The 27,485-nt window shown below is 43.9% G+C and overlaps 1 protein-coding gene across 1 annotated transcript in view; it reads right to left on the bottom strand.

The window, feature by feature from the left end:
* LOC137371955 (inactive dipeptidyl peptidase 10-like) overlaps positions 1 to 27,485 on the bottom strand; it is a 939,618-nt gene that overhangs the window by 169,222 nt on the left and 742,911 nt on the right. Inside the window, exon 9 of the mRNA XM_068035118.1 lies at positions 10,559 to 10,713. Coding sequence (XP_067891219.1) covers positions 10,559 to 10,713 — 155 coding nt within the window. The remainder of the gene's footprint in view (positions 1 to 10,558; positions 10,714 to 27,485) is intronic.

Below are 27,485 nucleotides of genomic sequence, written 5' to 3'. Positions count from 1 at the left end.
AACCTTAATTTTTCAAGTAAACCATTTGTCAGGAAAAGAAACAGAAAATCACAATAATGCTTATTCGATAGCTTGCAGTTTATAAAATAAGATGAAGCTCTATCTGTTTGTGGTTCTTGGAAAAATACCATTGCAGTATTGAAAAAGAGTTTCACCAATGACCTAAACAATATCAATCCATCCTCCAAACACAGTAACTTATTTCATTTTTGTTCGTGGAATCTTACTGCAAACAAGGTGATTGCAGCATTTTCCTCTGTAACATTATCTTTACTCTTCAAAAACGTGTTTCTTATTGCATGTGGGTAAGTAGTTTGCTATGTACTTGTGAGATGTGATTAGGTGCTACAGAAATGCAAAAGTTTCTTTTAACAAACTTTGTCTCGCTTCAGGCCATTTTAGGTTAATTTAAAAATACAGACCCCAAATCTACACACTGTTTTGGTAAGTTTTTGGATTAGAGTCAGTGTACTGTCAATTTTATGAGTAGGTTGTGGGACGAGATCCATTTCCACCAGCTTTCTGCCCTGTTATGGCTGCACTATAGCTCCCGACCTGATCTTAGGCCTTCTATTTATGCGCTTGCAATGCTGCTGGGAGCTCATTATCTGGAAAGGACTTGCATTTATATACAACTTTTCACAACCTCAGGATATCCCAAAGCACTTCACAGACAATGAATTTTTTTTTGAAATCTAGACACTTGTAATCTAAGGAAATGCAGCAGCCGGCTTGCATGCAGCAAGGTGGCACAAGCAGTGATGAGATAATAACCAGATAATTTCAGAATCACAGAATTGTTATAATGCAGATGGAGGCCATTCAACCCATTGTGTCCGCACCGGCTCTCTGAAAGAGCAATTACTCAGTTCCATTCCCCGCCTTCTCCCCATAACCCTGCACAATCTTCCTTTTAATATGACAGTGTAACTCCCTTTTGAATGCTTCAATTAAACCTGTCTCCAACACGTCCTCAGACAGACCTTAACCATTCGCTGCGTGAAAAAGCTTTTCCTCATGTCACTTTTGATTCTCTTACCAAATGCTTTAAATCTGTGCCCTCTCATTCTTGATCCTTTCACGAGTGGGAACAGTTTCTCTTTATCTACTCTGTCCAGACCAGATCTGTTTTAATGATGTTGGTTGAGGGATAAATAGTAGCCCAAACACCGAGAACGCCATTGCTTTGCTTCAAAATAGTACCATGGAATCCTTTACATCCACTGGGGAGGCCAGACATATATTAAAATGAACAGCAGCAGGATGGGAATCCCCAATTCCAAGGACCTGCACTCCCATTGCACCAAGTGAAAATTAGAACAAAATGAAAGAGCCAATACAGGAAAATGCTTTATTTTGGAGCATGTAGACTGAGGAAACTTTCAAAGGAGATTGCTGGAGTTACAGAAGAGCTTTTCAAGTTTTTTTTGCCTTGCATCTGGTTTGAGCTACACATTCCTCTGAGAATGAGACTACTGGGAAACTTTTGTCCTGGCCCACAATAAGGAGGTTCTGAGTAGTTGAGATAGGGCACTAAAAATTTGTTCATGTAGTTCCACTTAAAAGCATTGCTACATCAACTAGATCAATTCCTCATGGGCCGACAGTGCGGTGGGCTGCTACCTACAAGGTCTGCTTGTGTTTCTTCATTGACATAATTGGAGAAACCCACATGGGCCGCTACCTGTGCGGCCCATGGATTTGTCTGCCTCCAGGGAATCCATGTAGTTTATATAGCTGCACTTAGAAGCGGTGCTACGCAAACAAATTTTTAGCCCAGAATTCCTTATCAATATTTGCTTAGATACAATTATAATGGAGAATAGGAACAATGTAGAATAGAGAAAAGAAAAATGAAGCCGCATTTAAGGATATTGTGCCCTACAAAATATTATACCAACACCCCTCCCACCAATAATTTACAGACCATGCAGACCCTATGAAAACCATGATGAGCAGCTCTGTGCTAGACGAGTGGTGCACTTCACCAAAGGAATAAGGCCACTGCTACATAGAGATGTTGTGGCCATGATCATCACCTGAAAAGGTCTGTTTTTGTCTTTTTACACCATAGGCTCATTTCAAACAGCCATGGGAAATATGTGCACTATCAATCAGGGAACAATCTGGACATGTATTTATCAACAAACAGACATTTTTCAGAAGAGCCAGGAATATATTTAGTTTAGCATGACAGCAAGGCAGTATCGTGATAGGATAATACAGTTTTATTGTGCTTCTGGCATCCCCAAAGTGTTGGGGTTCCAGATGTTGCCCACATACTATTCCAAACTCCAACTGCTAATGCCCTCAACTTTCTTAAAAGATTATGCGTGATCAGATGCAAACAATCCTTGATATTTCAGATGTTCTGTTAGTTGCCATAATTCCTTCATCCTCAGGAATTCTGCATACACTGAGCTCTTTAGGGAAGATATTCAAGTGAAGGAATGGCTTCTGGGTGACAAGGCACACCCCTCCTGTCATGGATAATGATCCCATAGAAGGTACAAGATTAGTAGCTGAGGAGCATTATACTGAGAAGCATGTCTCTATCAGAGTAGTCATGAAAACCGCTGCGGTCTTAAAGGGATGCTTTTGCTGCATTGACAGATAAGTAGGAGCTTTCAGTACTTGCATAATGTTGCCACCTGAAAGACCTGGATATGGAGATTGCTGGGGCAGTGACTCTAGCTGCTTTGGACTCAAAAGAGCATGCAGTAAAGCAACAGGAGGACTTTCACTCAATGCCAGCTTCAAGGGCATCAGAACTCAACTTATCAGTTAAGAGCAAGAAATGCTGGAACACTCAGCAGGTCTGGCAGCATCTGTGGAGAGAGAAGCAGAGTTAACGTTTGTCAGTGACCCTTCTTCAGGTCACTGACCTGAAATGTTAACTCTGCTTCTCTCTCCACAGATGATGCCAGACCTGCTGAGTATTTCCAGCATTTCTTGTTTTTATTTCAGATTTCCAGCATCCGCAGTATTTTGCTTTTATCAGTTAAGAGTGCTTGTTTACTTACTGCAGTCTACTTTTGTCACCACTGCCTTGATTCCGTCTCTTTGACCTTCAGCTAACTGTAAAATTCTTCAATCCTGTACCCATTCCAGAACATTACATCGAAGTTACAGCACAGAAGCAGGCCATTCGGCCCAAGTGGCATATGCAGGTATTTATACTCCACACGAGCCTCTTCCCACGCTAACGACCTCTTCCCACCTTGTCTACATATTCCTCTATTCCCTTCTTCCTCATGTTTCCATCAAGCCTCCCCTTAAATGCATCAATTCTTTCTGCTTAAACACTCCATGAGGCATCAAGTTCCACATTCTCACCACTCTCAGTGTAAAGAAATTCTTCCTAAATTCTTTATTTGATTTGTTCGTGGCTATCTCGTACTTATGCCCTCTTGTTTTGAAATCACCCACAAGTGAAAACAATTGATCCACAGCCACCCTATTGAACTCTCGTCATAATTTTAAAGACCTCAATTCAGGTCTCCTGTTGTACACATTGTTTAAAGGGAAAAGAACACCGATCATTCTCAATCTTTCCTGATCGTTGCATGCTCTCAATTCTGGGAACATCCCTGTAAATCTTTTCTGCACTTTTGCAGTGTTTCAATCTTCTCTTTGTAGTGGAGACCAAAAAACAAATTGCACACAGTACTCCAAGTGAGGTGTAACCAAGGTTCTATATAAATTCATTATACCCCTGCTTTGTATTATTTATTTAGCAATGAATCTCAGTACTTAGTTTGCATTATTTATGGCCTTATCAACTATGTTGTTACTTTTAGTGATTTACATATCTGTGTTTCCAGATCTTTTGCTCCACTAACCTATTTAGTTCCTTACCATCCAAGGAACAAATTACCTCCTTAATCTTTCTACCAAATGAACCACTTGACACTATCAGAAATGTATTGCTATATTGAATTTAATTTGCCATTTATTCGTCCACTCTGCAATACTGCTTATATCTACCCATATTTCGGTGCGGTCCTCATGCTTTCCCACTCTCATCCAATTTGTCATCTGCAAATTTAACACAGCTACCGCACTAATCCTTCTTTCTCCACAATCATTTCTAAATACATTATAGTGTTCAATATTTAATTGCCAATCCTGTCCTGTCTGCAGCCATGTTTCCATCATCACTATTACAACTATTGCTTCACTTTCAATTATTACCTCAGATTCCACCCACACCACCCACCCATTCTGCAGCGAGTAACTCACCTGCTGTCTCCTCAAATGCCTGTCCACCATCTACAAGGCACAACTCAGGAGTGTGATGGAATACTCTCCACTTGCCTAGATGGGTGCAACTCCAACAAGAAGCTCGACACCATTCAGGACAAAGCAGCCCCCTTGATTGGCACCCCATCCACCATCTTCAACATTCACTCCCTCCACCACCTATGCACAGTGGCAGCAGTGTGCACCATATACAAGATGCACTGCAGCAACTCACCAAGGCTCCTCTGACGGCACCTTCCAAACCTGCGACTTCTACCACCTAGAAGAACAAGGGCAGCAGATGCAGGGGGACACTGCCACCTGCAAGTTCCCCTCCAAGCCACGCACCATCTGACTTGGAACTATTTCACCGTTCCTTCATTGTCGCTGGGTCAAGAACCTGGAACTCCCTTCCTAACAGCACTGTTGGTGTACCCACACCCCAAGGACTACAGTGGTTCAAGAAGGCAGCTCACCACCATCTTCTCAAGGGCAATTGGGGATGGACAATAAATGCTGGCCTAGCCAGCGATGCTCACATCCCACGAATGAATAAAAACATACCTCCCTATTTTGTTTCATCTTTCTTTCCTTTGTTTCATCTCATGCAGAAGCAACTGAAGATTGGTCACATTGAAAATCTGTGTACGTCTTTTCTGCCTCCTTCCAATGCCCTAATCCCTTACATCATGCCTGTAACAGAACCTCTACATGAAAATGGGTGATTTTCACTGGGTGAAAACTTAAGGTTTAGTTCTAATGCCCTCTCCTTTGTCAAAGAGCCAGCAACATGCACCAGCTAAATTTACACAAGGAGAATGGAGACTTGGGAAAATTACTAGATGGCTGCTGGTTGCCTTAGTAAGTCAGCAAAGACCGTGCCTTCTGGAGAAAAAGAGATGAAAATGGAATTAGACCTGTAATATATAGTAAGCTAGAAGGAAAGAGCATTTGGGGTAATTTCCACAAGTGTTTTTACATCCATTGTAACAATGTGCTGCAGAAATGCTGGAAAAATGGTGGAAGTGGCATTTATGCTGTTTTACTCGATTCCACAGCTTTTCTGCCGAAGTTACTGCGGAAATGCAGGAGAACCCATGTGGAAGTTCACCGCCCCCCCAATTGCGTTTAATGTAAAACCCCTGTAGAACTCTTGCTGTAACTTTCAGTTAATAATACTGATTGGGTTCAGATTCAGCGAGTGAGTTGTCAGGTCAGTGCTTTGTGAATCACCCTCATCCGATTAAGCAATCTGTTTCCACACTTGTATGACAAACAAAACAATGTGAATAAAATAGAAAAACATACTGGTCTCACACATGTGACCTGTACTACTCTTTTGGGAGCTTAATAATTTATTTTATTAGACACATTGTATAATTCCTTAGTTGACAGGCTGCATCCATCACATATATAAAACAATATAGAGATTAATGGATACCTGGGAGTGATTACAAGGAAGTAATCAAATTGAAGAACCCATGGGACATTATAACCAATCCCAGGAACACTAGAGCAGCTTATAATGATCCTCTGAATCCTGAAATCAGCTTACTGTCTTGAAATCATGCCAGGGTATCTGCTTTCATTATAGTTATACTGTGAACTGTGGACTTATTCACATTTTGTTTTAATTTGCAGCTGTTTTGTCTTGGTACCTGATGCCCTTAACACAAGATGTTTTCGATGAATCATTAGGCCACATGCAATGAATAATTTTGTAGGCGATTAGCAGGAAATCCAATAGTTGGCTCAAAGGTATCTTGCAGTTTTGACAGACTGGACAACAGATTTTAATTACAGTTTGATGTTGTTGCCATAAAGTAACCCAATTTACTTAGTTCCCTTTCTGGTACTACACAATCATTAAAGACCACCACTAGATGGCGAATTATGAAAAGTTCACAAAATTGTTTTCTCGCAACACTATTTAAAGCTCATTCCAGTTTAAGTTTCATATGCTAAACATGCATTGACCTGGTTGCTAACATACAATAATGTCACTTTAATAGCAAGATGCTCCTTGTAGTTCATGAATAATGGATGAATTTACAAACCTACCAGTTCAGTATAGTAAACTACAGTACAATCTGCCAGTGCTCTAACTCTAATCAACAGCTGACCAATATGTTAAAATACATTTTACAGCCACATTCTCAGCAGTTACTCTTTTCTGTTGGATTCAAGACACGAGAAATGCAGCCTGCAGTATGTCTCTCTTGGGACCCAGCTACTCTAGACAAGGGCCATCATATAACAAAAAGGCTCTGGAGGAATGCAGCAGCCTCACACACTCAAACCACTCAGGAAACACCGACGTTTGAAAGGGCACACAACAGACACAAAGGGGATGCAAGTTGTGAAAAATTAGTAAAGCTGCACAAGGACTAGGTTTTCATTAAAATTATTGGTTGCACTAAAATTAACATTTGAATGATGTTGCTTGGAGAAGCACTCCAGCTCCTTCCAGCCCCACAAAAATCTTTAAAAGAAAATCCCCAATAACTTACCTTTTCAAAGTCTCCAGCAGTCCCTTTAATGATCGCCATTTAGGTCTCAACACAGTATCAATGGGACTGACATACAGGGTTGGATCTTATGGAGCATCGGTGGTTCTGACACAGGGCTCAACAGGTGAGGGGAACCCTGCCTTCGCCCCTTGGAGACCTGCCTGGTTCTATTTAATGGCACTCAAGCAATTAACTGCCTGGCACCGGGGTCCCTGTCCCTTTAAGGACAGGGATTGTGCCACCAAGAGCTGCTGGCCAATCAGAGGGCTGGCAGCTCACTTGGTATTAGCAGAGCCACCAGGAGCAGTGTCCAGAGTCCCGGACCACAGATAAGTCAGATAAGTGGGGCAAGGGTCACTGGAGATGGTCCAGCAGACCCGGACGAGAGAGGCTGACAGCAGTTGTTGGGGGAGGGGGGTGGTGGTATGTTAATGGAGGGGCAGCCTTTGCTGCTGGAGGCCCTCCGTGGGCCACAGTTGCCCACAGAGGAGACCCCGCTCCCAAGACTGCAGGGAGAATGCCTTGTTTTACTGAGCGACCTCTCCGTGTGCAAGAGGCCCCCTCTGCCACTGGTAAAATATCATCAGTGGCAGGAAGAGGCCCTCAAGTTATTAATCAGCCACCTAATGGCCTTAATTGGCCTCTGGATGGGAAGGCCAACCTCGGCCTTTCCCACCCTTGACTGAATTCCAAGGCATTGGGAAGGCAATGGGCACTCCGCCCACTGCCTCCCCACGCAATTTTATGGGCCCCCTGCCTCAGTTCCTGACCCTGCGGGGCCCATAAAATTCTAGCCAAAGTGTGCATGGTACACCTGTCTTTCTTTGACACTTGCAATTGGGGTTTCTACAACAGGAATAAGCTGCAGTTTGCATATCTAAATAGTCCCCTACCTGTTTTGGGCAGGAGTGCAGGACGTCCATTTAAAGGCCTGCCTGAAAATTGATTCAGGTGGGCAAATGGGTGCACAATTTCCCTGACAGACTTTCAACTGCTGCTCTTTTGTTTTCAGCGAGAAATGGACAGCCAGCTGTTTAAAGTCTTTCCCATGTTTTCAAGAGTGGGAATGCAGCATAACATATCCTTGCTCATCTAAGAGTCATTTGAAAAATGACCGACAGAATGTGGGAAATCTAGGCCATGTTATACTAAACAGAGGGTGATTATTTTTAAATGCAGGAGAATGGTCCCACCAGTTCTGGTGATGCAGGCAGAAATGTGAAAATATTTTCTTTAACATGTTGCTAGGAACCTGCTCCAACTGCTCAATTTTGCTTTCAGCCTTTTCCACTAGTGCATCGTGATACATGATGTCCTAGACCTTGTGTTTTGGTTGCAAGTCTGGAGAACTTTAAGGGTTAGCTAAGTTCTTGCATGTAGGGAAGGGAGATCTTAAAAGGCAATTATTCACTAATGATCGGGCTTACTTTTAAAGTGCCCCAACCATGGATTTGCATGCTTTAATTGCTGCAAAGTGAACAAATACATGTCAGAGAGATTAACTGGCACCACAGCTGAACTGCCTGTACCCACCATTATGCTACAATTGCAACTGCAGGTCCAGGCATACTTATCTGATAATGACTGAAGGCAACGGCTTCTGTAGCCACTGGATCAGCAGGGAGATGACCGCAGAGATATGGGCAGGATTTTCCCTGTGGACTTCTGAAGCCAGCCATCAGGGTCAAATGGGGGTCAGAACTGGCACTGTGTGGGAATCATTGTGATTTTCCATGGGGTGACCAATTAAGGATGGGAGGTGAGTTCTCAAAGCTGGAGGGCCAATCAGAATCCTCCTTCATCGAAAGGTCCAGCAAGCTGCAAGTGAAGGTCAGTAAAGGTGCTTCAAAGTGGAGGCATTTTCTCTCCAAATTTTTAGAATTTCAATAAAAAAAAGGCTTTTGCAGCCAGGCCATCACTGTGTGGGTGGGGGTGTGGGGGTGCAGGGGGGAGGAGCGGGGGGATTGTGCGTGGGTGCGGGGGTTCAGGGATGGGTGTGGAGCCCCTCTACAGGTGGCTGCTGCAGCATCCATGCATGCAGGGAGTGTCTCTAGGTCTGTCTGGAGTGTTGCCCCCCCGCCCCCCACACCCCTGCTCCCCCACCATCTCGCCTCCATAAAAGTGGCCCAGGGGTGGATGGAGCAGGAGAAGCTGGCATGCAGGCTGGTGATGCTATTTTTAGCGGCCACTCATCTCTGATCCTGGCCCCAGTGGGGCCTAAAAATCAAGCTCATGATATTTTCTCAAAGAACATTGGCAGACAATTTGAATCACAGGCATCACTGCCAGAGGCAGCTGAGGTTGCATCCTCCCTCAACTGTTAAACTAACTTGAAAGGAGGAGGTAGCTTATGTACTATCTGCAACATCAGCCATTTTGCTGCCTTTAGATGCAACAACCAAGTGACCTATGCATTGTTTAACAGGGACAGCACTTACAGCTCCTTTTCCACTGAACAGCAACCGAAGCATAATGTTCTCACAAAATCTAGCAACCAGCAATATCATCCTTGTCTCTCTGTTCCTCTGACTGTGCATCCCTTTACCTCTCCACTGGTGGCAATGCCATCAGCCACCTGGGTTCTACTCTCCTTTCCTAAACCTCTCTGCCTCTCCACTTTTAAAAGCTTCCTCAAAACCCATCTTTTGACCTAGTTTTTAGTCAGTTATTTTCTTCCCTGACTTGGTGCCTGTTTTCCATATTTTTATCTGTGAAATGCCTTGAGACATTTTCACATTAAAGATGCTATATAAATACAGATTTTACAGGGCATGGCTTATATGAACTCAAAAGAATTCCATGGCATCAATGTGACTGGTCAGTGATCACTTTGCGGAACACCTCCATTCAGGGTGCCCAATCAGGAGGGCCCCACCCCTCGCCTGCAGGGAGGCTGCCAGGTTTAATGAGGTGGCCTTCTCAGCTGGTGCCATGCCCAGGGGGCGTAAAATTCCAGCTATTAAGTCAGTTTCACTCTCCACAGATGCTGCCTGTCTTGCTGAGCATTTCCAGCATTTTCTGTTTTTTATTCCCGTTTTCTAGCATCTGCAGTATTTTGCTTTTGTAAAAAATAGTATTTAATTTTTGGTAATTCACGGTTGTTTTTCTCTATAATATGGCTTGATGGGGTAAGGCAGCTTTAAGCAGCCTCCATAAGGTGCTTTAAGTTTACAGGGAATTGAAAATTGATCATCTGCCACAGTCCAGTTTTCTTTCTGTATCAAAATAAGCAGGTTGTCGCTTTTCATACATGGACACGTATTATACGGAGCATAGCACTGATTCCAGTTATGCACAAGACAGGTTCACTGTAGCAGCATGTAAGTTACAATTAATCTCCTATAAAATATATTTCACAAGAACCTTATGGGAATACTTACTTTCTTTCGGAGAGATATTTGAAGAATATATTTGAAGACTGCCTGACCTACCTCACTCCACCCGATTGTCAAACCCACAGAAATTTGCTGCCTCTGCTAGATACAGATAGCTCAAATATGTGTAAACAGACTCAAAGAGCAAGTTACATTTTCAATGCATGATCAGTTTACTTCTGTTCCTTTAGTATAAATGCAATGTTTATAGAATAATTGAAAATGTGACAGAAATTCACTATTTCTTTCCACTATTGCTCAGAATGCACAAACAATAACATTTAATTTTCTTCTTTGTCAAGTGGAATACTTCAGTGTAATTAGATTCTACTGGACTGAATCGATTATACTACATACAGCAACAACTCTGATTACATATTTATTCATTGCTCAATAATTATTTCTTTTCAGATTCAAGTTTCTGTTTCCTACCTTAGGATATGGGTACTGCTTTCCTTTTGGGTACAGATTGCCAGTAAAACGTGGGATTGCCATATTAGGTACCAAAGTATCATTTATCATCAGAAATGCCAGTCGCTCTCCATTCGGGGACCACCAGTGAGCAACATGGGAACGTATCAGCTCCTCTGCAACCAAAGCATTTTCATCAAAGTAAGACAATCAATAAAAGCAATTAACCCATCGCGTGTAAGTGGCTCCAAAGCAATTTGCAGCTAACAGAAGCCTATGATTGTTGAAAGGTTTAAATACAAAATGAAATATTTAATACTCAAATATATTTTATACATTGCTTTTGAGGAAAATAATGAAACAAAATGTAAGGTAATAACCTTACTGTAATTTCGATGTGAATGGTACACACTACCAGTCAGATTGATTTCTGTTGCAGTTTTGCCTCTTGTGCATTATTAAACAGTCTTTATGGAAGTGAATAATTTTGATATAAGGTACAATTGAACCCAGTTCCATAACTGTTTTACAGTGCAATCTGTTTTTTTTTTTACAGCATTCTTGAATTAACAGAAGGCATCATGGAGTGGGAGGACACTGGTGTACCTAATCAAGTTATCTTCGATGAGTTTCCAATTTCAATTTTTATTCAGTCATTATTTATTGCCAATTTCTAGTTACCCTGAGGGCATTAAGGGAGTTTTTTTAATGCATTCATGGGATGTGAGCATTGCTGGCAAGGCCAGCATTTGTTGCCCGTACATAATTGCCCTTGAGAAGGTGGTGGCGAGCCGCCTTCTTGAACTGCTGCAGAGCATGTGGTGTAGGTACATCCCACAGTGCTATTAGGAAGGGAGTTCCAGTTTTTTGACCCAGCAACAGTAAAGGAATGGCGATTTAGTTCCAAGTCAGGTTGGTGTGTGATTTGGACGGGAACTTGCAGGTGGTGGTGTTCCCATGCATCTGCTCTCCTTGTCCTTCTAGGTGATAGAGGTTGCGGGTTTGGAAGGTGCTACTGAAGGAGGTGTGGTGAGCTGCTGCAGTGCATCTTGCAGATGGTACACACTGCTGTCACTGTATGACAGTGGTGGACCATATAGTGTGAGACTGAAAAAACATAGGCCAGACTAGATAGAGATGGCAAATTTTCTTTCCAAAAGGACATTAGTAAGCCAAAAACAGCAGCTTTCATAGTCATTTTGTGAAAGCAGCCCACAGATTTATTGAATTCAATTTAATAATCTATCATGGTGAGATTATGAACTCAAAACCTCTGAGCTATAAGCACCCAATAGTTAATCACTGCAACTCATGATTGCACATATCTTAGCAGATCATTCCAGAGTAACATGGACAGATAGGTGGAAAGTTGCAAGACCCTCTTCTAAGTTGGGAATAGTATTTAGCTCACTGGGGAAAGGATAATGAAAATATATTAAAAATGGAGAAATTTGACATTAATAATGCCCCAAAACAAACTTTAAAAAAATTAATTTCTATAATAATGTTTTACATTAGAATGAAAGTTTTTTTAATGCAATGACATTTCCTGTATGACAAACATAATCTGCATTATATCTACCTTTAATGCAGATAATAAACAACTTTAAGCAAGTGCTTGATGGAAAAGTTAGCCATTAAGGAATATTTGGTAATGTAGCACACAGGCCCGGAGGATCAATACACATCAAACAATAGGAAATTTTGCAAATACTCATTAGACATACATGATCATCAAAAGACGAAGGACAATCAGTATTTTGGATGCAGACTCTGTCAGAGCTGAGTCTGCGGGTCTACAATTGAAACGTGAACCCATCTGTTTTGTCTGCTTTTCAGATGCTAATGAACTTACTGTTTCTTTTTCTTCTCTACATCACAACGTAGATTTTTTTTCCATAAGCCAGTACTCACAATATTTTTGAAAATACAGTATTGAATATTTTTGTGCATATCTTTTCTCACATGATTGGTTTGGTTGGTAGGGTGATCTCAGCAGTGGCTCACTTGTGAATAATTGCCTGAAAAGCTAAATGTAATGTGCTTGGTGAGGAAGATGGCAGCTCAGATCCAAAAGGGAAATTTGCCACCCTCAAGAAGTTTACTGAAGTAAATTAATTCAGCATTTAGCAGCATCTGGTTAAATCAAATGGTACAGCGGCAACAAACACTTGCACGTCAAACAGTCATATCTGCATATTGTTATGACCGAGGATGGAGGAGAGCACTGTCTTTCTTTAGTTCCACTTCTCTACAGGTCACAACATATAATTAAGTGTTTGACTCAGTTACTGATACAGCCATTATATACTTTATCTGTTTTAGTTTCAGATAAAAATCCACCAACCAGGTTTCTTTAATAAAAAACAAAATTATTATATTATAAAACAAGACTCATTCAATAAAGATGCAAAGCTTATTAACACACAGGTTGAAATATGAAAGTATAAATATATTCCCTTCCAAATAAGCCAACATATGCAAACACACACTGGTTAAAGGAAAAATAAAGAAGCTTTCTCTGTAGAGATCAACTTTACAAAACAAAAATACTTTGGCCAAATACTTGTTAATTCTTGAAGAAAAAGGATAAGATATGGAATTTTCCAGATTGGTTTTTTGGTCTGGCATCCAGGTACATGTAGACGTGTGTCACTAGACACATGCAGTGGTCACTGCGATCTTTCAGAAGCAGCTCGTTCAGGAGATGTCCAGAGAAAGTCTTGCAGAAGCTTCTCAGGAGAAACGCTGCATCAGTTTCTCCAGTTCTCACGCTGGATTCTCCGGGTTTCTCAAAGAGGTTGAATAGGATGAGCAGGTGGCCTTTCTCTCTTAACAGGCTTACACCCCAACTGCCCATTCAAACAGTTCAAAAATGAAACCAACTCCTGGCCACTATAAATCTAGACATGTCACTTCTCTGTAAACAACTCCAGTAGTCAACAAGGCTCCTGCTGTTTACTAAGCTTAACACACGTGATTTTCATTAAGTGTCTGTTTTTAAACAAAGTCTCAAGTGTCCTTCCAGTGACCCTTTACACACAAGTCCTCAAAAAATATTAACAATGGAAGCACATTCATAATAATATGCATGCGCTTCTCATTTGGTATACTTAGCCTTATTCACTACACATAGCACCTTATATTAACATATGACACATATGGTGCTTTCTTTGAAACCTTGCAATATTGTAACTCACTTATCTGACAATTTGGGTCTATTAATGTTTCCATCAACAGCAACTGATATGCTACATACTCATATGGCTTGATTTTTTAGCCCCAACTGGGGCCAGGAGCAGAAGAAGTGGATGGGTGCTAAAAATAGTGCTGCCAGCTGGTGTGCTGGTTCTCCAGTTCCATCCCGCTCTCAGACAGAGGCGGGATAGAGGGGGTGGCAGGGCTACCTACCTGCATGTAGCAGGTAGCTCATCAGGCTCGTTCAGGACCATAAGTCCAATTAAAGGAGGCTGACCTGGATTTTCCAGTCGGCCTCTGGGTTCTTGAGGTGGCAGGAGTCAGTTTAACTGCCTGGAGGTGGCCTTCCGGCTGTAGACCAAGGCCAGTGGTCCAGGCAGATGTTGAGGCCCTGCTTGCCTGCGTACAGCAGCAGTTACAGGCTGCCCTGTAGAGGGGTTCCTCCCTGCGCCACAGCCCCCACCCCCCCACCATCAACAGTGGCGGCCCAGCTGAAAAGACCATTCTTATTTCAAATTAAAAAATTTGGAGTGAGTGCCCTTCCATTTTGAAGCCTCCCTTACTTACCTGCCATCGTAGCTGTTGTGTATTGCTGTAGTGTAGGTCGAGTGTTGTTTAAAGAGGTCTTGGGTTCTTTGTAGGGATAAAGAATACCTTGTTTATTGTATGCATATAATTATTTACACTCTCCACAAATCTGTCGAGCCACTACACCTCATGCTGAATCCAGTTTCTTTCCTGCCTAATACCCATGTGACTATTACATCATCACTACAGTGGGAGGGGTTTAATCTCACTGTCTCAAACATTAACCCTTTCAGGCCCTTATACTGCTGCAGCTGCTGCTGTTTTCAAGCTGGAAGGCCTTTGGTTGGCTCTCCACCTTCGAGAGCTGCCGACCATCCTCAATTGGCTGGCAAGCCTGGCCAGTAGCCATTTATTGGCAGCTGCAGGGAAAATCACATTGCGTGTTTCCCACGCAGTGAGGGCTCCTGACCCCATCCCTCCCAATTTGAGCCTGATGGCGGAATTCAGAAGCCCGTAGGGAATCACTGCCTGTGGTCTTCGACATGTTTTGAGCAGATGTATGACCACATGCATCACTATATCACTACAGACCTCTTCAACTTGGAAGCACTTCACCCAATTTTGATTGCTGAAAAAGCAAGTCCATAAAGAATGAGAAATATGAAGAGCTGAAGGCAGCCCAATCAAATGCCATAAACTAAACTTGAAGAAATTACCTTCAACATATTGGAGCTGGAATGTAATGAACATTTGGCAAGAGGGTATCATGCTCTCACAGGCCAGCATCCATCATTGAGGTTTATCTGATCTCCGACAAACTCAAGGGGATTTTACCATTCACTAACTCCCATCCTGTATTGAGAAATCATGGACAGAATTTTCTGTTGCCCATTGGGGTAAGAATCGGAGAGGGCAGATTTTGAAAAAGCGTGTCATTGTCCCAACACCTCTGGGACCCACTGGTATTTTCAAAGCTAAGGCAGGAGCCAGGAACTCGCTTGCCTGCAATTTACTGCCCGTTAAGCTCCTTGAGGAGCTTGTCAATGGGCTGGGGAGGGCCAAAGCCAATTTTCAAATCCCAGACTGCCAGACCCAAACAGCTTGGTGCACATTAGTGCACTGCTGTCGGGTGCAAATGAGGGAGTCATCAAGCAATGTTTTCTCGAATGAAAAATTTTGGCACTAAGGGTTTTTGTCTCAGATTGGGTTCAGTACCTTTTAGTTGGCCGTTTGGCCACTTCTCTGCGCCATGAGACTGCTGGCCCTTCAAAGTTCTGCCTCCTCTATTCTGCAAAGGCAGCAGCAGGCCCCATCACGGCTGCTCTCTGCCTTGCAGATCGTGCTCAACAGGCAGCTCCCACTTTATAGCAGAGTTTGGCGCCACTAATTGGACATCGGGCCCAATTAGGGTATCTACATATGAAGATAGCATTGCGTGAGCAATGCAGACAGGGCAACCCCAGATTGAAAAATCAAGACCCATATTTTTTTTTACAAGGACTGTGTTGCTCATTACATTATAATATTTGTTTCTCTTCTGTTTCTATATGTGTTGGCAAGGACCTGGCAATCTGCAGTTCCCAAAAAAGCAGAGTTTACCACTTCACAGCACACAGAGCACTCACTCCACTTGCAGGTGGTGCCAGAACAGAATTTTTTTTTTTAATTCGTTCATGGGATGTGGGCGTCACTGGCTAGGCCAGCATTTATTGCCTATCCTTAATTGCCCTTGAGAAGGTGATGGTGAGCTAGCTGCTTTCTTAAACCGCTGCAGTCCATGTGGGGTAGATACACAACAGTGCTGTTAGGAAGGGAGTTCCAGGATTTCGACCCAGCGACAATGAAGGAATGGCGATACAGTTCTAAGTCAGGATGGTGTGTGACTTGGTGGGGAACTTGCAGGTGGTGGTGTTCCCATGCATTTGCTGCCCTTGTCCTTCTAGGTGGTAGAGATCACAGGTTTGGAAGGTGCTGTCTAAGGAGCCTTGGTGCATTGCTGCAGTGCATCTTGTAGATGGAACACGCTGCTGCCACTGTGCATCGGTGGTGGAGGGAGTGAATGTTTGTGGATGGGGTGCCAATCAAGTGGGCTGCTTTGTCTTGGAAGGTGTCGAGCTTCTTGAGAGTTGTTGGAGCTTCATCCATCCAGGCAAGTGGAGAGTATTCCATCACACTCCTGACTTGTGCCTTGCAGATGGTGGACAGGCTTTGGGGAGTCAGGAGGTGAGTTACCCGCCACAGGATTCCTAGCCTCTGGCCTGGTCTTGTAGCCATGGTACTTGTATGGTTCAGTTTTTGGTCAATGGTAACCCCCAGGATGTTGATAGTGGGGGATTCAGCAATTGTAATGCCATTGAATGTCAAGGGGAGGTGGTTAGCTCGTCTCTTGTTGGAGGTGGCCATTGCCTGGCACTTGTGTGGCGCAAATGTTACTTGCCACTTATCAGTCACGAATGGTGCTGAACATTGTGCAATCATCGGCGAACATCCCCACTTCTGACCTTATGATTGAAGCAAGGTCATTGATGAAGCAGCTGAAGATGGTTGGGCCCAGGACACTACCCTGAGGAACTCCTGCAGTGATGTCCTGGAGCTCAGATGATTGACCTCCAACAACTACAATCATCTTCCTTTGTGCTAGGTATGACTCCAACTAGTGGTGAGTTTTCCCCCGATTCCCATTGACTCCAGTTTTGCTAGGGCTCTTTGATGCCATACTAGATCAAATGCTCCTTGATGTCAAGGGCAGTCACTCTCACCTCACCTCCTGAGTTCAGCTCTTTTGTCTATGTTTGAACCAAGGCTGTAATGAGGTCAGGGGTGGAGTAGCCCTGGCGGAACCCGAACTGAGTGGCACTGAGCAGGTTATTGCTAAGCAAGTGACACTTGATAGCATTGTCGACGGCACCTTCCATCACTTTATTGATGATTGAGAGTAGACTGATAGGGTGGTAATTGGCCGGGTTGGATTTGTTCTGCCTTTTGTGTACAGGACATACCAAGGCAATTTTCAGCAAAGGAGGACCAAGGGATTGATTAAGAAGGGGAAAATGGAATATGAGAGAAACTTGCAGGGAACATAAAAACTGACTGTAAAAGTTTCTATTGTATGTGAAGAGAAAAAGATTGGTGAAGACAAATATAGGTACCTTACAGTCAGAAACAGGGGAATTTATCATGGGGAACAAAGAAATGGCTGACCAACTAAATGCATACTCTGTTTCTGTCCTCAAAAAGGAGGACACAAATATCATAACAGAAATTTTGGGAAACAGGGTTTAGTGAGAGAGAAGAACTGAAGGAAATCAGTATTAGTAGAGAAATGGTGTTGGGGAGATTGATGGGATTGAAGGCCGATAAATCCCCAGGGCCTGATGGTCTGCATCCCAGAGTACTTAAGGATGTGGCCCGAGAAATAGTGGATGCATTAGCTACCCTCCAATCTGTAGAATCTGTTCCAGTGTATAGAATCTTGGAAGATGGTCATCTTCCAAGATTCTATACACTGGAACAGATCCTACAGATTGGAGGGTAGCTAATGTAACCCCACTATTTAAAAAGGGAAGTAGAGTGAAAGCAGGGAATTATAGACCAGTCAGCCTGACGTTGGTAGTGGCGAAAGTTCTAGAGACCATTATCAAAGATTTTATAGCAGAGCACTTGGAGAACAGTGGTAGAATCGGGCAGAGTCAGCACAGATTTACGAAAGGGAAATCATGCTTGACAAATCTACTAGACTTCTTTGAGAATGTAACTAGTAGAGTTGATGAGGGGGAGCCAGTGGATGTGGTTTATTTGGACTTTCAGAAGGCTTTTGACAAAGCCCCACATAAGAGATTAGCGTGTAAAATTAAAGCGCATGGGATTGAGGGTAGTGTATTGCAATGGATAGAAAATTGGTTGGCAGACAGGAAACAAAGAGTAGGAATAAATGGGTTTTTTTCCAAATGGCAGGCAGTGACTACAGGGGTACAGCAGGGATTGGTGCTAGGACCCCAGCTATTCACAATATATATTCATGATTTAGATGAGGGAACTAAATGTAATATCTCCAAATTTGCAGATGACACAAAACTGGGTGGGAGGGTGAGTTGTGAGGAAGATGCAGAGAGGCTTCAGGAATGAAACCAGACGGACCACCCGGCATCGATCTAGGCACCGGAAATGACATCGGCAAACACAGCCCTGTCGACCCTGCAAAGTCCTCCTTACTAACATCTGGGGGCTTGTGCCAAAGTTGGGAGAGCTGTCCCACTGACTCGTCAAGCAACACCCTGACATAGTCATACTCACGAAATCATACCTTACAGACAATGTCCCAGACACTGCCATCACCATCCCTGGGTATGTCCTGTCCCTCCGGCGGGACAAACCCACCAGAGGTGGTGGCACAGTGGTATAGAGTAGGGAGGGAGTTGCCCTGGGAGTCCTCAACATGGACTCTGGACCCCATGAAGTCTCATGGCATCAGAGCAAACATGGAACAAGGAAACCTCCTGCTGATTACCACCTATCGCCCTCCCTCAGCTGATGACTCAGTATTCCTCCATGTTGAACACCACTTGCAGGAAGCACTGAGGGTGGCGAGGGCACAAAATGTACTCTGGGTGGGGGACTTCAATGTCCATCACCAAGAGTAGCTTGGTAACATCACTACTGACCGAGCTGGCCGAGTCCTAAAGGACATATCTGCTAGACTGGGTATGCGGCAGGTGGTGAGGGAACCAACAAGAGAGGGATACATACTTGATCTTGTCCTCACCAATCTGCCTGCCGCAGATGCATCTGTCCATGACTGTATTGGTAGGAGTGACCACCGCACAGTCCTTGTGGAGACAAAGTCCAGCCTTCACATTGAGGATACCCTCCATCGTGTTGTGTGGCACTACCACTGTGCTAAGTGGGATAGATTTTGAACAGATCTAGCAATGCAAAACTGGGCATCCATGATGCGCTGTGGGCCATCAGCAGCAGCAGAATGCTACTCAACCACACTTTGTAACCTCATGGCCTGGCATATCCCCCACTCTACCATTACCATCAAGCCAGGAAACCAACCCTGGTTCAATGAAGAGTGCAGGAGGGCATGCCAGGAACAGTGCCAGGCATACCTCAAAATGAGGTGTCAACCTGGTGAAGCTACAACACATAAGCAGTAAGCAGCATGCGATAGACAGAGCTAAGCGAACCCATAACTAACGAATTAGATCTACGCGCTGCAGTCCTGCCACATCCAGCCGTGAATGGTGGTGGACAATTAAACAACTAACTGGAGCAAGTGGCTCCACAAATATCCCCATCCTCAATGATGGGGGAGCCCAGCACATCAGTGTGAAAGATAAGGCCTAAGTATTTGCAACAATCTTCAGCCAGAAGTGCCGAGTTGATGATCCATCTTGGCCTCCTCCTGAGGTCCTCAGCATCACAGATGCCAGACTTCAGCCAATTTGATTCACTCCACGTGATATCAAGCAACAACTGAAGGCACTGGATATTGCAAAAGCTATGGGCCCTGACAATATTCCGGCAATAGTACTGAAGACCTGTGCTCCAGAACTTGCCGCGCCCCTAGCCAAGCTGTTCCAGTACAGCTACAACACTGGCATGTACCCGGCAATGTGGAAAATTGCCCAGGTATGTCCTGTACACAAAAAGCAGGACAAATCCAACCTGGCCAATTACCGCCCCATCAGTCTACTCTCGACCATAAGTAAAGTGATGGAAGGTGTTATCGACAGTGCTATCAAGCGGCACTTGCTTAGCAATAACCTGCTCAGTGACGCTCAGTTTGGGTTCCGCCAGGGCCACTCAGCTCCTGACCTCATTACAGCCTTGGTTCAAATCTGGATAAAAGAGCTGAACTCAAAGAGGTGAGGTGAGAGTGACTGCCCTTGACATCAAAGCAGCATTTGACCGAGTATGGCATCAAGGAGCCCGAGCAAAGCTGAGGCCAATGGGAATCAGGGGGAAAACCCTCTGCTGGCTGGAGTCATACCTCACATGGAGTCAAAGGAAGATGGTTGTGGTTGTTGGAGGTCAATCATCTGAGCTCCAGGACATCACTGCAGGAGTTCCTCAGGGTAGTGTCCTAGGCCCAAACATCTTCAGCTTCTTCATCATGACCTTCCTTCAATCATAAGGTCAGAAGTGGGGATGTTCGCTGATGATTGCACAATGTTCAGCACCATTCGTGACTCCTCACATACTGAAGCAGTCCGTGTAGAAATGCAACAAGACCTGGACAATATCCAGGCTTGGGCTGATAATTGGCAAGTAACATTCGCGCCACACAAGTGCCAGGCAATGACCATCTCCAACAAAAGAGAATCTAACCATCTCTCCTTGACATTCAACGGCAGTACCATCGCTGAATCCCCCACTATCAACATCCTAGGGGCTACCATTGACCAGAAACTGAACTGGAGTAGCCATATAAATACTGTGACTACAATAGCAGCTCAACGGCTAGGAATCCTGAGGCGAGTATCTCACCTCCTGACTCCTCAAAGCCTGTCCACCATCTACAAGGCACAAGTCAGGAGTGTGATGGAATATGCTCCACTTGCCTGGATGGGTGCAGCTCCAACAACATTCAAGAAGCACGACACCATCCAGGACAAAGCACTCCGCTTGATTGGCACCCCATCCACAAACATTCACTCCCTCCACCACCGATGCACAGTGGCAGCAGCGTGTACCATCTACAAGATGCACTGCAGCAATGCACCAAGGCTCATTAGACAGCACCTTCCAAACCCGCGACCTCTACCAACTAGAAGGACAAGGGCAGCAAATGCATGGGAACACCACCACCTGCAAGTTCCCCTCCAAGTCACACACCATCCTGATTTGGAACTATATCGCCGTTCCTTCACTGTCGCTGGGCCAAAATCCTGGAACTCCCTTCCTAACAGCACTGTGGGTATACCTACACCCCAAATGGACTGCAGCGGTTCAAGAAGGCAGCTCACCACTACCTTCTCAAGGGCAATTAGGGATGGGCAATAAATGCTGGCCTGGCCAGCGACGCCCACATTCCATGAATGATTTAAAAAAAAGGGTGATTTGGACAAGTTGAGTGAGTGGGCAAATGCATGGCAGTTGCAATATAATGTGGATAAATATGAGGTTATCCACTTTGGTAGCAAAAACAGGAAGGCAAATTATTATCTGAACGGCTATAAACTGAGAGAGGGGAATATGCAACGAGCCCTAGGTGTTCTCGTACACCAGTCGCTGAAGGTAAACATGCAGGTCCAATTGGCAGTAATAAAGGCAAATGGTATGTTGGCCTTCATAGCGAGAGGATTCGAGTACAGGAGCAGGGATGTCTTGCTGCAATTATGCAGGGCCTTGGTGAGGCCACACCTGGAATATTGTGTGCAGTTTTGGTCTCCTTATCTGAGGAAGGATGTTCTTGCTATAGAGGGAGTGCAGCGAAGGTTTACCAGACTGATTCCTGGGATGGCGGGACAGACGTATGAGGAGAGATTGAGTCGAATAGGATTATATTCACTGGAGTTCAGAAGAGTGAGGGGGGATCTCATAGAAACCTATAAAATTCTAACAGGACCTGACAGGGTAGATGCGGGAAGGAGTTCCCGAAGGTGGGGGAGTCAAGAACCCGGGTTCATAGTCGAAGGATACAGGATAAACCTTTCAGGTCTGAGATGAGGAGAAATTTCTTCATCCAGAGAGTGGTGAACCTGTGGAATTCGCTACTACAGAAAGCAGTTGAGGCCAAAACATTGTATGTTTTCTAGAAGAAGTTAGATATAGCTCTTGGGTTGAGGGCCATGAGGTAACAGATTGTGGTTGAGTACAATTCTGCTGCTGCTGATTGCCCAAAGAGCCTCATGGTTGCCCAGTTTTGCATTGCTAGATCTGTTCAAAATCTATCCCATTTAGCACGGTGGTAGTACCACACAACATGATGGAGGATATCCTCAATGTGAAGATGGAGCTTTGTCTCTACAAGGACTGTGCGGTGGTTATTCCTACTAATACTGCCATGGACAGATGCATCTGTGGCAGGCAGATTGGTGAGGACGAGGTCAAGTATGTTTTTCCCTCGTTAGCTCCCTTAGCACCTGCCACAGACCCAGTCTAGCAGCTATGTCCTTTAGGACTCGGCCAGCTCGGTCAGTAGTGGTGCTACCGAGCCACTCTTGGTGATGGACATTGAAGTCCTCCACCCAGAGTACATTCTGCACCCTTGCCATCCTCAGTGCTTCCTCCAAGTGCTGTTCAACATGGAGGAGTACTGACTCATCAGCTGAGGTGGGGGGGGTGCAGTAGGTGGTAATCAGCAGGAAGTTTCCTTACCCATGTTTGACCTGCTGCCATGAGGTCCGGCGACAATGCTGAGGACTCCCAGGGCAACTCCCTCCCAACTGTATACCACTGTGCCACCACCTCTGCTGTGTCTGTCTTGCCAGTGGGATAGGACAAAACCGGGGATGGTGATGGCGATCTGGGACATTGTAAGGTATGATTCTATGAGTATGACTGTCAGGCTGTTGCTTGACTAGTCTGTGGGATAGCTCTCCCAACTTTGGCCCCAGATGTTACTAAGGAGGACTTTACCGGGTCGACAGGCTTGGGTTTGCAGTTGTCATTTCCAGTGCGGGTAGTGGGCAGTGAAATAGTTCTACATGACTTGGAAGTAGAAGATTCAGACCATATGCTTTCATTAAATTTAAGCACGAAGGAAAAACATATCAAACACACCTGCACTGTACACTGTCAGTGATAATAAAGGTAGCCTTGACTGACACTCGAATGTGTCCAAGATTTTCTTTGGTATCAGGGAGATTCAAATTGCTGGGGAGAAAAAATATAGCTTTTATTGGTATTGATATACAAGTCGTCCCAACAGAGATGATGTAGCTAAATTAGATAGCTCCTGAAAATAGGCATGGGAATGGGGTTATGTGATTGACCCATGCCGATTGATTGCAGGCAGCATGTCAACTTTGTGCTACCTGTCCATTTCAATGATTTTAATGTCCAGCCAGTGCTAACTGTGCTGTTGATTGACTGGATAGATCAATAGGTGACCAATATTGTGAGTCGCTAGCAGCACTTAAAGCTAGCCTGCACTGCTTAAAGAGGAGGTGCATTGTGGCTGGACCAGTTGCTGGCAGTCATGCAGGAAGTGACTCTGATCTGGGAAACAGTGAAGAATGGCACAACATGGGAGAGCCCAGGCTCTAAAGTTTTTGGATGCTGCACTGGAGGCCATTGGTAGAGGGGATGGAAAGGAGGAGAGATGTCCTATATATACAGGGAGCCAGGAGGCCCTCCAGACACATGATTAGAAGGCAGTGGGGGCAGATAGCCGTGGAGGTTGATGCCAAGAGTCAAGCCCCGGGGATTTAAATGCAGTACTGCAAGAAGTTCAATGACCTCATAGGAGTGGTCAAGGTCAATGCATCTTCAAATGCCATATCTCACCAACTGCACCAATAGCCTCAGATACTGCTCAATTCAATACACCAATTTAGGTATCATAGTCTGAACAGTTGGATGTATTCCAATGGGTCTGGATATGAGATCCTGAGATTAGACAAGGAACAACACCTGGCTAGCATTCCTTCTTTGATCTTCCTCCTTTGGCTCCAGAACTTAAAGAGAGGTATTCCATTTGGCTTACCTTAACTGAAGTGCATTAAGTTCACTATAAGCTTCAGCTACATAAACAGTCACAGATAAAAGATGCAGCATCTTTAAATAGCTTTCGGCAAGTTTCCAAGAAGTTTCCTGAACTTCCATTCTCCAACAAAACCAAAATTGCTCCTACAGTTTACTTCTATTTTCAGAAAGCCTTGGACAAGATTTTGCATCAAAACACCTAATAAAAATAACAATGGCTATCCTCATTAGATGCACCCCTTGCAGTAGGAATTCTAACTATTTTCTATCATCTCAACTTTTCCTTTAATGATTTGATGCAGCCCTTTAAGATCTACTGGTCTGCTGGATTTTATATTCTCTAGGTCAAATGTGTTGCAGGTAAAGTTCTGTAGGCAAAGCTTTTCATATCCTAGTAGCCTATTCACTTAGTAGGAAGTTGACACAGTGTGTCTGTTAATCTACTGGGTACATAAGCCTGTGCCATGAGCTAACTCATCCATGTTTTTATCATTGTTCCAAAATTAGAAGTTGTGTGTTTATATTCTACGTAAACATTAATGCAAGGTATTCATATAAATAATTGTACACATAGATGTCACAGAGATTTGCGAGTATCAATCCTTCCTTTCATGGTGCGCAGTTGGAAATCCTTTTGCAGAAGATGATCCTAAGGAGAGTCGTCCTATTTGGAGCTTAGTGTTTGTTTCAGCAGCAAAGTTGTCGAAGAATGCAGTCACTTACTTGGTCTTTTGGCAGTATAAATGTTAACTTATTTTACCAGTACTTTTGAGGAATCCATACAACCCCTAATTGAAATACGCACTGCAGCAAAACACATAGAAGTTGAATTTCTGTGTATGCTGTCTCGATTGTCCACTATAACTCTGGTGGAGGATCCATGGAAACCTTGAAGGAATGGCATAAGTGAGGGTTCATGCCTTTTACCTGAATACGGCAGATGATCAGGAGAACCACCAGTGGAAATTGAATTCCAAAGTTTATTCTCCTAACCTATTAGGTTTATTTTGTTCAGCCAAGCGTTACCGAACTATAGCTTGGAGGTTCTATGTGCTCTTTTACTCAGTTTGCTAATGCATTCTAAATTACTGGTCCTTGCATTCATGCTGAGCTACAACTGTAATCTGCTCTTTGAAGAAATGTAATCATTTTGCAACTTGCCAAGGTACAAATTGCTAGGTACCATTAAGACAAAAACGGATTGAATTTGATGCAAGAAGAGATGGACATTGAATATAGCATAATTTTTTTTTCAGTGGAACATCCTGTGTTAATTTATATGAATGGTACAGTAATTTAATGGAAACTGTGCTTTTGCAGATTAACATCTATTTTCTGCAGTATTATAGAATCATAGAATAGTACAGCACAGAAGGAGGCCATTTGGCTTACTGCTTCTGAGCTGGCTCTTCCAAAGAGTAATCCAGTTAGTTGTACTCCCCCCACCCTTTTCTCATATCCCTTCAATTTGCTTTCCATCAAGTATTTATCCAATTTCCTTTTGAAGGCTACTATTGAATCTGTATCCACCACCCAATGCATTCCAAATCCTAAAAATGCCTAAAAATGTTTTTCCTCATGTTGCATCTGGTTCTTTGCTAATCACCTTAATTCTATACCCTTTGGTTATTGACCCTTCAGCAATTGAAAATATTTTCTCTTTATTTACTCTATCTAAAGCCTTCATGATTTTAAACACCTCTACTAACGTTCCTCTAGTAAATCTTTTCTGTACCCGCTCGAAAGCTTTCACATCCTACCTAAAGTGTGATGCCCCAGAATTGGGCACAATACTCCAGATGGGGTTGAACAAGTGTTTTATGTCGGTTTAGCATAAATTCCTGGCTTTTGTACTCTGCCCTTCTTTACTAAGCTCAGGATCCCCATTCACACAATCCACATATGGCTAGTCCTCGAACCTTCAACTGAACACATTTAAAACTCATTTGAAGGCCAAAAGCAAGAGAAATGCAATTCTTTGTGTATTTATTCTGAGAACTACAAAATAGAATTTCTTTGGAGTGGGAGGGAGAGGAGAACTGGAGCTATTATTAAAGTACATACAAAGAACAAAGAACAAAGAAAATTACAGCACAGGAACAGGCCCTTTGGCCCTCCAAGCCGACGCCGATCCAAATCCTCTATCTAAACCTGTCGCCTATTTTCTAAGGGTCTGTATCTCTTTACTTCCTGCCCATTCATGTGTCTGTCTAGATACATCTTAAAAGACGCTATCGTGCCCGCGTCTACCACCTCCGCTGGCAATGCGTTCCAGGCACCCACCACCCTCTGCGTAAAGAACTTTCCACGCATATCCCCCCTAAACTTTTCCCCTTTCACTTTGAACTCGTGTCTCCTTGTAATTGAATCCCCCACTCTGGGAAAAAGCTTCTTGCTATCCACCCTGTCGATACCTCTCATGATTTTGTACACCTCAATCAGGTCCCCCCTCAACCTCCGTCTTTCTAATGAAAATAATCCTAATCTACTCAACCTCTCTTCATAGCTAGTGCCCTCCATACCAGGCAACATCCTGGTGAACCTCCTCTGCACCCTCTCCAAAGCATCCACATCCTTTTGGTAATGTGGCGACCAGAACTGCACACAGTATTCCAAATGTGGCCGAACCAAAGTCCTATACAACTGTAACATGACCTGCCAACTCTTGTACTCAACACCCCGTCCGATGAAGGAAAGCATGCTGTATGCCTTCTTGACCACTCTATTGACCTGCGTTGCCACCTTCAGGGAACAATGGACCTGAACACCCAAATCCGAAGAAGGGTCACTGACCCGAAACGTTAACTCTGCTTCTCTTTCCACAGATGCTGCCAGACCTGCTGAGTGAATCCAGCATTTCTTGTTTTTGTTTGACCCAAATCTCTCTGTACATCAATTTTCCCCAGGACTTTTCCATTTACTGTATAGTTCACTCTTGAATTGGATCTTCCAAAATGCATCACCTCGCATATGCCCTGATTGAACTCCATCTGCCATTTCTCTGCCCAACTCTCCAGTCTATCTATATTCTGCTGTATTCTCTGACAGTCCCCTTCACTATCTGCTACTCCACCAATCTTAGTGTCGTCTGCAAACTTGCTACTCAAACCACCTATACTTTCCTCCAAATCATTAATGTATATCACAAACAACAGTGGTCCCAGCACGGATCCCTGTGGAACACCACTGGTCACACGTCTCCATTTTGAGAAACTCCCTTCCACTGCTACTCTCTGTCTCCTGTTGCCCAGCCAGTTCTTTATCCATCTAGCTAGTACACCTTGGACCCCATGTGCCTTCACTTTCTCCATCAGCCTACCATGGGGAACCTTATCAAACGCCTTTCTGAAGTCCATGTATACGACATCTACAGCCCTTCCCTCATCAATCAACTTTGTCACTTCCTCAAAGAATTCTATTAAGTTGGTAAGACATGACCTTCCCTGCACAAAACCATGTTGCCTATCACTGATAAGCCCATTTTCTTCCAGATGGGAATAGATCCTATCCCTCAGTATCTTCTCCAGCAGCTTCCCTACCACTGACGTCAGGCTCACCGGTCTATAAT

Source organism: Heterodontus francisci, chromosome 7 (assembly GCF_036365525.1).
Source record: "Heterodontus francisci isolate sHetFra1 chromosome 7, sHetFra1.hap1, whole genome shotgun sequence".
Taxonomy (NCBI): domain Eukaryota; kingdom Metazoa; phylum Chordata; class Chondrichthyes; order Heterodontiformes; family Heterodontidae; genus Heterodontus; species Heterodontus francisci.
This window is presented reverse-complemented; position numbering and strand designations above follow the sequence as displayed.